Raw genomic sequence first — 14,060 nt, 5'->3', positions numbered from 1 at the left:
AGGGTTACCTATCTTCCCATTCTGCCGACAGAGCGTGAATGCAGCACCAGACCAAAGCAGCCGCTAGTCGACGTTAGTTGCCAATGACAGCCCCGTGCTAGCTAAAGTCATGGCGCTGCTCAAACAAAGTTGTTGTGTAGCTGGCCGTTTCTCCACAAACCATCTTTGGCTCAGTCCCAGATGCATCCCACATGTGAGTATTTTCACTCACAGCTCGAATAGAAACACTGACGGTGTGGGTAATCCATTAACGACTACCATCGGTTGTAAGCCTGGTCACGGGCCTTGAAGTACAACTTGCAGTGATGTATGTTTTGTAACTCAGCTGTAGTGACAGTAAGGCTTTTTATAACTTCCCAAATAAGTGGCATGGTACACACATCGTAAACATCACGACAGTGTGTGATTGTACGAAAAGACTGAAGCAGTGACACCTGAACTAACCCTCAGTCCTTCCTCTGCAGGTTTACACCAGCAGTCTGACAACTGTGACGAAATCCCCCCCAGACCGGGCTGACAGAAAGGAGCTTCTGGGTGATGACGGGCCTGATCTACAAGACTTCATTTCTGGGGAACTGTCGGAGAAAAGCAAGTGGGCAGAGTACAGAGGCAACCTGAAGAGAGAGAAGGGAGAGAGGTAAGACAGCTGAGATATTGCAGACATTGCATTGATCTAACAGGTCCTTGTTTTGTCTTTGAGTGTTATCATAAGGGTTCAAAGACCAGACCAGACTAAACCTTATCTTCCAGACTCTGTTGAGGTGAATCAACGTGAGGCCCAAGTGTCCTCGCTGTCATACGTTTTAAAGGAAATTATTAGAGGTGGCATGCTACCCAGATCCTCATACATCTTGTCTGACATTTGCTGTGTGAAATAGCACTTTCCCTGTTGGATAAAGTTTAACTTAATTAGTAATTTATTACTTAAGTGTACTAAATTTGTATGATGTTAATGCAGGTGGCAGTTTCAGGCCAGCTGGCCCACCTCTGCTTTGAAACACTGCAGGACACCTTACGTTTACATGAAATTCCTACTGTAGCATGGACTTTACTTATTTAAGTACACTACATGTACCAGGAAGTGGTTGTGTTGTCACTGGTTAGACCACAAAAACTTGTCAGTGTAAGAGACTAGTATAGAAACACAAACAGCATACACGACTGTAGCAGAAATAGCAAACAGTGAAGAATATATGTATTTATAATACATATTGATATATGCGTGTATGTACATTGTTTGTACTGCATTATTTATACCAGGTTTATAGTTAAGTATAATTAAGCATTACACTTTTTAAATATAAAAACATACATTTTTAAATGGACTTTTGAATGAAGTCCATTTACATGAGTGGATGTGGGGTGTATCAAGGTGATGCAGTCTAATGTAAGTCATGGAAAGAATCTGTTAAAGTGATGTGCAGCTCTAAGAGATTGTAATTGTTTTCATGAGATAGATACCGGGCTGACTGAGCAGCAATTTTCCATGCTTGTTTCCTCACCTTTTAAGTTTTACTGCTCTATAAAAAAGGCAAAGCAAACCGCAATATGATAATAATTCACGAGAGTAAGATGACAGTTGTCGACCATCGGATCATTTGCAATATTGTTCACGCTAAGTAAGCTATCCCTTTTAATATCTCTGGTTGTATTAGTCCATTTTGTGCAGGGTTGCAAATTATTCATTAGCGCTGCTTTAATGGCAATATGTATATACAAGATTTTTTAAAACATTCCCATCTGGTTATTTTATCTATACATGTTTTTTCAGTTGAATTTTCACAAAGTTACTGTATGACCGTGATGGAAGATTTTATCCACACTGACATGCAGACAAGACCACTCTTGTCATTGTCAGCCACTCAGGCTCTGCTGTTGTTTTTGGGACAGGCTGCGGCTTCCTCCATGGCTGAAGACGGAGATCCCCATTGGAAAAAACTACAACAAGCTGAAGAACACACTGAGAGACCTCAACCTGCACACGGTAAGTTGTTCAGACGGGTGAGTTAAAGGAATAGCCTGCAGAAGTGAGTGGAGGGATGCAACAAATGCAGATGCTTCTGAGAGGTCACTCTTATTCTATAAGGAAACATTTCTTTCCTGATGGGAGTGGTCTCTTCCAGGAGGACAATTCCCTGATTCATAGGGCACGATATTAGATATTTTCCCTAACATATTTATCAAATTGCAAACTTAAATGGATTTTATATTAGGATGTATCCAGATATAAAAGGTCTGATAAATACTTCTGACACTGAAGACAAGTCCAGTAATCCTGTGTCAGTTCTTGTGCATTTGACTCTGTCTGTTTTTTTTCTCAGGTGTGTGAGGAGGCCAGGTGTCCTAACATTGGGGAGTGCTGGGGAGGAGGAGAGTACGCCACAGCCACAGCCACCATCATGGTAAGTCTCCTGGTGCACTGTGACTCTGTGGTGCATATGAGTTCACCGACCGTTAGAGAAAAGCACATGGATTCTTGATTAAAAAGGCACTTTGATATCATCTCTGTACGTCTTGTACACGTGTTCTTGTCTGCACAAGCTAATATTTTCCAAAAAGGTAGAAATAAATCAAATATATTTATTTATTGCTTTATGTAGTATTTTATATAGATGTACAATCCATAATCCGTACATTTAATAAAACAATACCTGGGGCCTGAACGTCTTCTGAAACATATCTGTGTGGATTATTTGTTCCAGTCCTACAACATACATATAGCTAAGGGTTTTCTCTCTTTCTCTGTTTTTTTGTATGTAGCTGATGGGGGACACGTGTACCCGTGGGTGCAGGTTCTGCTCTGTAAAGACGGCCCGTCGGCCCCCACCTCTGGACCCAGACGAGCCCTACAATACAGCCAAGGCCATCGCTGCCTGGGGGCTGGACTACGTGGTTCTCACCTCAGTCGACAGAGATGGTAATGGCTTCCTAACTCAATCTGTCTACCTAATGACGCCATTGCTAGCAATGAAACTTTAATTTTTACAAGGAAAAAAGGAACCTCTCTCAAAACTGGAAGATAAACTGATGTAAGATTATTATGTATTCTGGATTTCACTTAGCAAAGTAATCAGATAACTCAGTACACCTGTATTAGCTGTATCCTTAATGAATTACTCCTCACTGCACTCATTCGCGTCAACGACTTGTCTGAATTAGCTGACAGATGGCAGGCCCTTCCTGCATTACAGGTCTTGACTGATGTAAAGTGACAGTGAGTAAATATTTTCTTGCTTTAAGAACACACACACAGCGAGGGACAGACAATGTAAGCTTCTGTAAAAGTCCATCAAAATTAAACACGTAGCACAACTCTTTTCCAACATACCATGCTTTGTTCCCCAAATGTTTTTTGCTACCACTGTCTTCATCAGGAAGGAATCTGAGGTTGGTTCTGGTTTCTTTTAATAGAGTCTGTCAGTTAGTCGCGTGACTTAGAAATCAACAAAAAATACAAGGTGTTCAAAACAACATTACAATCACATTTTCCAAATTAGTTTTTACAGAATACAACATTTCCCCTGAATAGATTTAAAAAGGTTTACAAAAAATATAAATGTCTACAAATCAAAATCAAAATAACCAGCCAACTTTTCAAAATATGAGTTAACAGTTATGTCAGCAGTGGTGGCCTGTTCTAATGGCACTTTCTTCCTTTTTATTTATTTTTTGGTTTACAGATATTGCTGATGGAGGGGCAGAGCACTTTGCTAAGACTGTCTCCAACCTGAAGGAAAGGTACAATCTCCCATCTCTTTTCATGTATCAGGTGTTTGTATCTTAATATCTGCTCAAAATGAACCGATAAGCACTTTTGTCATCCTCATCTAGGGACCCTCAGATGCTGATTGAATGTCTGACCCCTGATTTTCGTGGTGACCTGGCAGCAGTAGAGAAGATCGCCCTGTCAGGGTTGGACGTGTACGCCCACAATGTGGAGACAGTGCGAGAACTGCAAAGGTACTGACTGACACTTAACATTCTGCCTCTGTATTTTACCAGTTCTTTATATGTTGGAGTTTCTATAAAATGACAAATGCTCAAAGTTAGAGGCTAAGCATCTAATCTCCGTCTTCTCAAGTCTGATTTTAGTGGCCTCGAATCAGCCAACAAGCCAAAGAATAACAGGGAACATCTCTTGCAGAGGGATCAGTAAAAATGGCATACATTAAGTCAGTCATAGGCAGGAACACAGTAATACACACACTGACCAGCAGATGGAACTTGAGAGCCATTTCCCTGCTGTTAGTGTAAATACTAGATGAACTGCAGAAGTGGAAAGACAGGGAATTAATTGTTCTTGGTAATCTGGGTATATGTTTTCAGTATAGGGGTATATCTTTACCCTTTTAACTGATTATTTATTTAAATTGCTCAGGATGTCCACCTGTCCCATCTGTTCCCAGGCACGTGCGTGACCCCAGAGCAAACTTTGATCAGTCTCTGAGCGTCCTGAAGCATGCTAAAAAAGTCAAACCCACTGTGCTCACCAAGACTTCCCTCATGCTGGGACTCGGGGAGACTGACCAACAGATACTCAACACATTGACTGGTGTGTACACACTCCAGTCACACATAGACACACTTTTGTCGTTTGATGTTAAGGACGACTAATTTCCTGACCACACTGTTGTGGTGATGTTGCAGAGCTGCGAGAGGCAGGCGTGGACTGTCTAACACTGGGTCAGTACATGCAACCCACTAAACGCCACCTAAAGGTAAGAACATTACACTTTATGGAGTATTTCCTTGTATTTACTAGGGCAACAGTGCTGCAAGAGAAAAATGCACATTGGGTGATTGAATGCACACTGTGACAATGTGTGTTTGGGTTTAGGTGGAGGAATATGTCACTCCAGAGAGGTTTGCCTACTGGGAGAAAGTTGGGAATGATATGGGCTTCGTTTACACAGCCAGCGGGCCACTGGTGCGATCCTCCTACAAAGCGGGTGAGCAACACACTCCATCTTGCATATCTTGTTTTAACATACACAAGTTATGGAAAGCACAATTTATTCCAGTGATATACAGGACTACCATTTTATTCCACACTTACGGTTGAAACTCTCACTGTACAAAGAGTGCAACAGCAGCTTAAAGGATCAATTCACCCAAATTGGAAAAAAATGTATTTTCCTCACTTACCATAGTGGTGTCTAGAAATGCTGATGGTTTTGGGTTTTTTTGCTCAGGTTTTGAGATATTTGTCTCTGAGACATCTGCCACCACCACAATGCAATGTAGGTGAATAGAATTTTGTTGTATGTCAAAAATGGAAAGTGTCCTGGCAACCCTGATAATCCGCAGAACACAGTTTACACAGGGACTGTTTGTTCAGTAGAAAGTAGTTCCAATCAAACCTGTTCAGTAACTGGAACATTGTTTCAGGACATTTTGTATTTTCACTACTTTTAAACTTTGAAATCTAGAAACCTCAGCAATTAAAACTAAAATGATTTCTGTGGCTATGATACCACTAGAGGTGAAAATCTAGATTTTTGTAATTTGAGGGAACTCTGAATCAAGAGCCGAATATATATATGCTAGAGTGATGCGGTCCTGAGCGTACAGTTGAATTTAAGAGCTTCTTAATAAGGTGCAGCAGCTATAATTTGACATACAGAGTGAGAGTAGGTAGTGAATAAGTTTAAATTGCCTGCTCCCAGCTAATAGCTGTCTGTCATAGGTCGCACAGGTTCTGGTCACTGCTTACATCCAGCCAATGCTGTAATGCCATAGCATAAATTAAGATACAGTGCACCTGAGTGTCATGGCAAAGGCATGTGATTTATTTTATTTTTTTTTCATTTTTTATTTTTAATAAATTTGCAAAGATTTCAAACAAACTTCTTTCACGTTGTCATTATGGGGTATTGTTTATAGAATTCTGAGGAAAATAATGAATTTAATCCATTTTGGAATAAGGCTGTAACATAACAAAATGTGGAAAAAGTGAAGCGCTGTGAATCCTTTCCGGATGCACTGTAGATCATAAAACATCAGACAAATTCTGACAGCCAGATTAATTGTATTTCTTTTAGTTCATATGAGTCAGAGAATATATTTATATAGAATATAAATCTATGCCATTTCTCTTTACAGGCGAGTTCTTCCTGAAGAATCTGCTGAACAAGAGAAAAGCAGAAGTCACTATAGCAGAGTGAAAAGCATCAAACCAGCAGCTTCTAGAGCTTTAATCTCGTCTCTGCCTACCTATACACATTTACAGTGACAAACTCAGCTTTACTCCTGCCATAGCATAATGTATTTAGTGTTGGCACAGGAAACACATTTTAACATATGAGTAGTGCAAGTCAAAAAGGAAGGCAGGTGGCATTCAATAAGGGCAGAGAAGTGACATTAACAAGACTCATGTAAGTGCAGGAACCCTTCAGTAGCTGTAATTTGCAATCTCTGCACCTCAGGGGGGTACTAAATCGCATCCACCATGATCTCCCTCCCCACAGGGGCCCTGGACTTCGGGTGGAGAGACTGACCTTTAACCGAAAGCTCTGTTTATGCTCTTTGATGTCTGCTGCTTCAGGACTGATGATTTGATGAAGCAAGGGGGTTTTCTTTTGGTCTGAGGGTTCTCGCAGCGGCTCCAAGTTTAAACTATGTATGATACAAAAACAAATCTACAGTTGCCGTAGACTTGTAACACTGTTGAACGCTCCGTTTAAAATTTCTATTACATTAGAAACAGTATAATTCAAGCCCAAATCGGCCTTTTGTCAGGTACAGAAGTATCGTAAGAGGTACTTTTACTCTGTATCTGACGAAGAGCCAATCTGTGTTCAAACTGTACTTTTTATAACGTAATAAAATGTACCTGTACAAGAAAGATGTGCGTTTGTTTTGCACACTGATTGACAAAACAAATCTTTAAAATGTACATTTATATTTAAAGAATTAAAACTCATCAATCCACATTTGCTGATTTTAATTTTTGTGTCACTTTTTTTTTTGGAATAATCAACAGGCACAAATTAAGGACACACATCATTTTATTGCATTGACATTTTTAGTAAATAGTCACTGATACAGAGGACAAATACTGGTTAACATACAGTAAGATGATTTATAAAAATATTTTTAAAAAATAGTATAAAATTATGCAATGTAGCAACATTACTTGATTATATAGTAAATACTTTAAGAAAGTAGACTCACACTAATAGTGTTCATTTGAATTTAACAGACAGTGTATGTATAACTGCATCTGAAATGTTTGGTTGATAAATGCTACTTGTTTCTTAACTGTGTATCTGGAAATGGTTTCACTAAGGTTCTTCCAAAGACTCGAACACATTCGTGGATCACATACGCACAGTTTTGGACTGAAGGCTCAACTTCTTACTCTCATCCGACCTTTGGCGGGGGAGCAACGAGTCACGCTGTTCAGCCTTTCTGATCATTAGGCGCGTACCAGCAGTGAGGGGGGGGATCTGAATGAAATGTTTAACCAGCAACAAAAAGGTGGAAAGAGGAATGTGTTGCATGTAGTGTGTGTGTGGGGTGAATTGAGTTTTAGACTTTGGCTTTCTTGGTCGGAGGTTCACTGGCAGTGATGCGAGGACAAACAGCCGCCGGGGCGTAGGGGATTCGTGTTGCCGTCACTTTCTTACCGATGGTCTCGATCTGCGGACAGGAAAAGCAGCTAAATAACAGAAGCTAAACGGCAGTCGTTCTCAAATGATCTGCCTCGTTTCCAAACGCCACACATTCATTTTGATTTTGTATACGATGTGTACAGTGTGTGTATTGCGTTTCCTGTCTGCTCACCTGGAAGCCGATGTTCTGGAGGTGAGGGTGGAGGTGGTCCAGCACTCTGCGACCATCGAATATAAAGGCTGGCTTCAGCATCTTCTTGTAAATCTTCTCATAATCCAGTTCCTATGGTGGAATTAGATGGGTATGATGACTTAAAAGGTTGTTTTTTATTTTTTTCAAGACGAAGCAATTTACAAGATTGTAGGGAAAAAAGTGTGATTGTGACCTTAAACATGTCCCACTCAGTGCAGATGACCAATGCATGTGCACTCTGGCAGGCCTCATAAGGGTCTGAGGTCACAGTCACCAGCTCCGACACTAAGAGGGAAAAACCAACAAGTCTGTCAGTGAAGAGTCACAAGGTCTCATCTCAGCTAGTGAGCATTACAGCTTAGCATTCAAAAGAGACGAGACAACTGGAATGTTTGAAATGTTTTTATCTTTGGTTTGTTTGGAATGTTTTCATTCAGCTGAGTGTCTGATTTGACATTTTACAAAGGCAGTTAAAATGTATTAGGGAAAAACTTTCAATTTTCTGAATTTTTTACCAATGAGTCACTGAATAACAACCAAAGAACATAATGTTCAATATGAAGAACAGCCAGTTATTTTCTCAGTTGTTTGGTCTATAAAATGTCAGAAGGTTCAGAAAACCAGCAAATATTCACCATTTAAGAAGCTGCAACTGGTGATTTTTGGGCATTTTTCCCAAAAATGACTTAAATTATTAATTATCAAAATAGTTTACGATTATAACGATTATTTGTTGTGGGTGGTACTGGAAGCAGCCTTGGGATTTAAGACACTGACCATGTAATCACAACCTTCGAGTCAAGCCTTTGTTGTATGTCATCCCCCTTCTCTCTCCCCTCATTTCCTGTAAACTCTCTGCTGTATCTTAAGTAATAAAGGCAAAAAAATCCCCCAAAAATACATATAAAAAAGAAAACAAAAAAGGACATTTTGCAAGCTTTCCACAGCTGCATTTGAACCATGGTATACACCCACACACACACCTCTTTCTGGATTGTCCTCTGAGATGTTGGGCTGGGAGAGGTCGTGAATGATTTGTTCCTTAAGAACTTTGGGGTCGTAGATGAACAGCTTGGCTCCCTCATCCATCAGATATTTAGAGATGTAGATACTGGACGACTCCCTGGAGTTTAGACACAAACACGTGCTCTAATGTCATCTCTGATCAGGGCCACAGTTCACCACAGTATGTTGGCTGGCGTTTGTGTAGAGTTAAGTGTGATCATACTAACAGGTTAATGATTAACATAAGAAAGTTGTGGAAAGAAATATATATGAAATCCAAAAAATTGGGAGGTGACAAATGTCTACAAGGGTGTGCAAAGGGAATGTAAAGAATTAACAACATACCTTGTGTCACCTGTGTCTTTTTTGAAGGAGAAGCCGAGCAGAGCGATCTTTTTACCAGTGACAGTGTTGAAGAGGCAGTCAATAATCCTGCAGGCAAACCGCCGCCTTTGGTACTCATTCATGTCTATCACCTGAGGAAATCACAGACAGTGAGTGAGAATCAGGTGAATACAGCGAGCAGAGACCTTCGGAAAAAGAGAAATTAGGTGCTAGTGTAGTTCTTACCTGCTGCCAGTAGGAGGCTACCTCAGGGAGGTTGAGGGCCTCGCACAGGTACACCAAATTCAGCACGTCCTTCTGGAAACAGCTTCCACCAAAACCTGACCAGGGTGTTAGACAAGCAAAGAGATAGAAGGCAACACTTAATCTGTGTTTAACTGACTTAAAATGTACATAGAAGCTCACATTAAACATATTTTGGACATGTTTCTTACCTATGCTGGCTTTGAGAAACTTGCTGCCTATTCTCTGGTCCATGCCGATTGCCTTGGCAACCTCCTCCACATCGGCCCCGGTGGCCTCGCACAGAGCACTGATACTGTTGATGCTGCTGATCCGCTGTGCCAGGAATGCATTGGCTGCCTACACAAGCACACACCATGTTTTTTTTAGTATTAGTATTAGTCGAGAGAAAATTGATCGGCAGCTTTTCTGATAACCGATCGTTTTAGTCGTTCTTCAAACAAAAATACCAAACATCTGGTTCAAGCTTCTCAAATGTGAGTTTGATACTTTTCTTTGTCATATAAGAAGGGTTATAGCCCGAGAATAAAGGATTTTTGAGGCAGATATGGATTTTAACATTTGGGAGTCTAAAAAAATCTGATTTTTTAATATATAAACACATAACACAAACAACAATCTCGTAACGGATGGCTTAGATTTGTCTTTTTAAAGAATTGTGACCATATACATACTGAGTGGGACATTTTACAGCGTAATAATCAACTTGTCAGTGCGCAGATACCGATGCATATGCAATAAGCTAATGTCGCCTGATATACCAACCTGACTAATTTATTGATACAGCTCTATTATGGACTGTTGGTCGTATAAAACAAAGAATTTGAATGTGTGATCTTGGGGTCTGAGAAATTATAAAGGCATGTTTCACTACTTTCTGACATTTTATTGACAAAATGATTAATTGAGACAATTATCAGCAAATTAATTGAATTTGAAACAATGAAAATAATCGTTAGTTGCAGCCCTGCACTCACCAGTTTGGACAGCTCAGACGACCATGTGTTGGTGGTGATGATTCGTTCTTTTGGGACCCAGTGTTCATACACGGCACACAGCGCTCTGATTGCCCTTTGACCTTCGGCTGTTTCGTCTCCACCAATCAGGACGCGGTCTGGCTCCTTCAGGTCCCGTACTGCTGTCCCTTCTGCAAGGAACTCTGGGTTGGACAACACCTAAAGCAGCGGCACGATTTTAGAAAGTTGCAGAACAACAGATACCAGGTTCTAAGCATACTCATGCAGCACTAATACACACTTGTAGGTTGAGGCTGGGCTTGGTGTTGGCATCAAATATCCGTCTAATGCTCTCAGCAGCTCGAACTGGGACTGTGCTCTTCTCTGTGACAATCTTGTAGCCGTCAGACACCTCCACGATCCGCCGAGCACACGCCTCAATGAACTTAAGGTCAGCCGCACGACCCTTCCCCATCCCATATGTCTTGGTTGGGGTGTTCACCTGTGGAGGAGGTACAACCATTCTAATGAATTAATTTATGCGTCACAAATGTCAGATTTATTTCTTTAGCTCGTCAAACAGCAGAGACTGTATGTCAGTATGTGTGTGCGGGGGGTAACTGATGGACTCACAGAGATAAAGACAAGGTCTGCTTCCTTGATGGCTGAGTCTATGTCTGTAGAGAAAAACAAATTTGTGCCTCTGCAAGATTCAACCACCTCTTTCAGGCCCGGCTGAAGTGGAAGGAAGTGGGAGAATGAGAAAAGGAGGGTGTGTCAGTGAATGTGTCGGACAAACATGGCACAAACAGTTAGAAATGTAATACGAGTTCTCAGTGACTGGTCATTAACTGCACTTAAGACTAGTCATGATGATGTAATACCTTGCGGTTGTGGTTGACGTAGAGAGGTTGTGACACCGAGCGGTCTGGAAGTAATTTATGTTTCATTCAGCCCATGATGGAGTAATACTGTACAAAAACAATGGCTGGAACGGTTGCCTAGCTACATTTACTGTTTCAACACTGTTATTAAAAATGTAACTAAAGAAACCGACAACTCCTTCGAGACATATGGCTCTCAAAAGTGAGAAACACATGGCATGTCATTGCTCTCGATGAAATATGACCCACTCCTTGTTAAAAGTTTTACCAGAAATCACACAGTAAATCCTGATATAATACCTTTAGCTCGGTTTCTTTGAATAATTACATTGTTAAGATACCTCATATATGGGCAGAGTGTCCGAGTTCCAGGCTTTGATGCGGGACTCATTGACATCCACGACGGTCACTGTGATCTCTGGGCACATGTGGGCAATCACACTACATGTTGGGCCTCCTACATACCCAGCACCAATGCAGCAGATCCTCTTTATCTGAAACATCTGCAAATGTATAGAGACGATAGAGTACAGTAAAAACATGAAGCACAAGAGAGTATATTAACTTTTTACTACAGAGGAGTCATACTGATATCAGTATTTGAATGATATATCGGAAGATAGTTAAATGCCTGCCTTGGATTTAAAACCTTTCCCCAGACATCAGTCCTTATATTGTACTATGCTAAAAACTGTCTCAACCTCAACAGAACAACTTCCTGATTTGCTCTAAAAGGCCAGGCTGCAGCAGAAACGTTAGCTTGGTTTCTTTTGATCTAAAAATTAGGTTCTCATTTTGAATATTGAAGCAATATGTTCACTAATTTACGATTGGGCAATTGAATCAGCAGAAAAATAATCGGAAACTATTTTCATAATCAGTTATTATTAATTATTGTTTAATTTATTTTTCAGGCAAAAATACTTTTCAGCATATACTTGTTCCAGCTATTCAATTACGATGATTTGCTGCTTCTGTGTAACAGTTTGATTTCGGCTTTAGGTATTTTTGATTGTGAAAACAACTGGCAGATTAATTGTTAATGAAAATAATCATTAGTTGCTACACTTAACACTGCATTTCCGTCCATCTGTCCAGATATCTCACTGTGCTAAAAAAAAAAAAAAAAAAAAGTGTCCCAACTTTAAAAATGTGACCTCCATGGTCTGATACGACAATCAAAGCTCCATCAGAAAAGTTAAGTTTGGTTTCTTTCTAACAATTTGGTTCAATCATCCTGCTTCAGTCTTCACATGCAGTGGTTCACCAGTTCATCAGTGCTACAGTACCAGCCGCACCGTTACAGCCTGGAGAAAATAAAGAGCCTTTCATAAGAGCTCAGCCACGTCTAACAGATGAAAAATGACCTTTTATCCCAGATACCTTTCAGCTAGTTCACGTTCGCTGCGCTACAGAGCAAGTGTCACTGTTTGTAGGGTAAGATTACACATTAACAGGACCATAATTACGCTAGTTTTACGCTTCTTTCTAAACCTTGAGAGAGCGAACTACACACAAGAAGCTAATGAATGGACGTCTCTGTTGAACCAGCTAGCTAGCTAGCTAGCTAGCAGCCGTTAGCTAACGATACATTACCTCTGGCAACTCGACAGTCAGTGAACTTCAGGAATGCGCAGATTATGTTAGCTCCTCTCTTAAATGTGTCTCGTCGAAACAGCCGTCGCTTCCGGAGCCAGTGATCGGTTACAAACGATAGATGTCTTTAACTCGGTGTAAACCAGTGCTTGACGAACAAACTCACACATTCAATGCTCCTCTCACAACTTTTCCTGCACCACCTTTACCTAAACTGAGGCACTTCTGACGTGGTACCGCCACCTTCTTCACGTCACTAAGCAGCCGAAGAGACACTTCCTGTGTGATATCTTCACAGTAAAAGCACCAAATTATTCCTGTTCTGCCCTCATTAACATAAATGCCGAAGAAAGAGAGAAAATGATAGAAACACTTGTCATTATAAACATTTCAACAGTGGTGGATGAATTATTCAGATACTTTACTTAGTAATACCACACTGTAAAAATACTATACTTACAAGTAAAGGTCCTGCATTGAAAATGTTACTTAAGTAAAAGCAGAGGTGGAGGAAGTATTCAGATATTTTACCTAAAGTAAAAGTAGCAATACAACAGTGTAGAAATACTCTGTTAAAAGTAAAAGTCATGCATTCAAAAATGTTACAGTGTAGTTACAAATACTATAATAACCGCTTGAGACATTAAGAAATATTGTGCTGTCGTTTTTATAGATCTGTCAAAAGCATTTGATACAGTTGATCATCCTTTGCTCTTACTCTGATGGAAAGGCTTGTGAGTGGTTGCAGAATTATTTGTTTGAGAGACTTCAGTGTTTGAAGTGTGTCCAGTAGGAGTTCTTGCCAGTAACAAAAGGTGTTCCGCAAGGCTCAGTTTTGGGTCCTGTCCTCTTCTCTATTTATATTAATGATATTGTCTCCTCATTGAGCTGCTGTCAAGTCCATCTTTATGCTGATGACACTATTGTCTACTGTATTGCTGATTCTGTACTATAGCCATTGAGAACCTGCAACTTTCCTTTAATGTTCTACAAGATGATCTTATTAATCTTAAACAGGTACTTAATGCAAATAAAACAAAATTCATGCTGTCATGCAATTCATGCATCTTGTCAGCAAACTCCATCAAAGAATTGGCTTCTTTTACAGAAACAGAACCAACTTCCTTTTGATTAGTAGAAAGGGAATTGTCGAGGCAGTTTTGGATTTTGGGGATGGAATTTATAGAGATGCTGCTTCTTCCACTCTTAAACCCCTGGACACTAC

At 40.3% G+C, this 14,060-nt stretch overlaps 2 protein-coding genes across 2 annotated transcripts; one reads left to right on the top strand and one right to left on the bottom strand.

Moving 5' to 3' along the window:
• The first annotated feature begins 31 nt into the window (after positions 1 to 31).
• On the top strand, positions 32 to 6,932 carry lias (lipoic acid synthetase). The gene is made up of 11 exons (XM_044191142.1): positions 32 to 193; positions 465 to 637; positions 1,891 to 1,984; positions 2,322 to 2,402; positions 2,761 to 2,917; positions 3,681 to 3,738; positions 3,832 to 3,960; positions 4,407 to 4,552; positions 4,648 to 4,718; positions 4,838 to 4,949; positions 6,103 to 6,932. The coding sequence occupies exons 1-11, from the start codon at positions 110 to 112 to the stop codon at positions 6,162 to 6,164; spliced, it is 1,167 nt and encodes a 388-aa protein (XP_044047077.1). The 5' UTR covers positions 32 to 109; the 3' UTR covers positions 6,165 to 6,932.
• Positions 6,933 to 6,989: 57 nt separating this feature from the next.
• Positions 6,990 to 13,088, bottom strand: ugdh (UDP-glucose 6-dehydrogenase). Its single transcript, XM_044191141.1, has 12 exons — positions 12,836 to 13,088; positions 11,581 to 11,742; positions 10,989 to 11,090; positions 10,657 to 10,857; positions 10,377 to 10,574; positions 9,591 to 9,738; positions 9,382 to 9,476; positions 9,157 to 9,287; positions 8,790 to 8,929; positions 8,000 to 8,091; positions 7,786 to 7,896; positions 6,990 to 7,641 (listed from the first exon to the last, which is right to left on the bottom strand). The coding sequence occupies exons 2-12, from the start codon at positions 11,740 to 11,742 to the stop codon at positions 7,531 to 7,533; spliced, it is 1,491 nt and encodes a 496-aa protein (XP_044047076.1). The 5' UTR covers positions 12,836 to 13,088; the 3' UTR covers positions 6,990 to 7,530.
• Positions 13,089 to 14,060: the final 972 nt, after the last annotated feature.

This window comes from Siniperca chuatsi, linkage group LG3 (assembly GCF_020085105.1).
Source record: "Siniperca chuatsi isolate FFG_IHB_CAS linkage group LG3, ASM2008510v1, whole genome shotgun sequence".
NCBI lineage: Eukaryota > Metazoa > Chordata > Actinopteri > Centrarchiformes > Sinipercidae > Siniperca > Siniperca chuatsi.
The sequence above is the reverse complement of the archived record's forward strand: the minus strand, read 5'-3'. Positions and strand labels throughout refer to the sequence as shown.

Excerpts from the sequence above, each read along its gene's own strand:
- lias (XM_044191142.1), top strand. The coding sequence starts at position 110 with ATGGCGCTGCTCAAACAAAGTTGTTGTGTAGCTGGCCGTTTCTCCACA. Across the intron at positions 4,553-4,647 it reads GATACTCAACACATTGACTG|AGCTGCGAGAGGCAGGCGTG; the intron begins GTGTGTACACAC and ends GTGATGTTGCAG. Across the intron at positions 4,950-6,102 it reads GCGATCCTCCTACAAAGCGG|GCGAGTTCTTCCTGAAGAAT; the intron begins GTGAGCAACACA and ends TTCTCTTTACAG.
- ugdh (XM_044191141.1), bottom strand. The coding sequence starts at position 11,742 with ATGTTTCAGATAAAGAGGATCTGCTGCATTGGTGCTGGGTATGTAGGA. Across the intron at positions 10,575-10,656 it reads AGCCCAGCCTCAACCTACAA|GTGTTGTCCAACCCAGAGTT; the intron begins GTGTGTATTAGT and ends CCGCTGCTTTAG. Across the intron at positions 8,092-8,789 it reads AGAGGACAATCCAGAAAGAG|TGTCGGAGCTGGTGACTGTG; the intron begins GTGTGTGTGTGG and ends TTTCCCTCTTAG.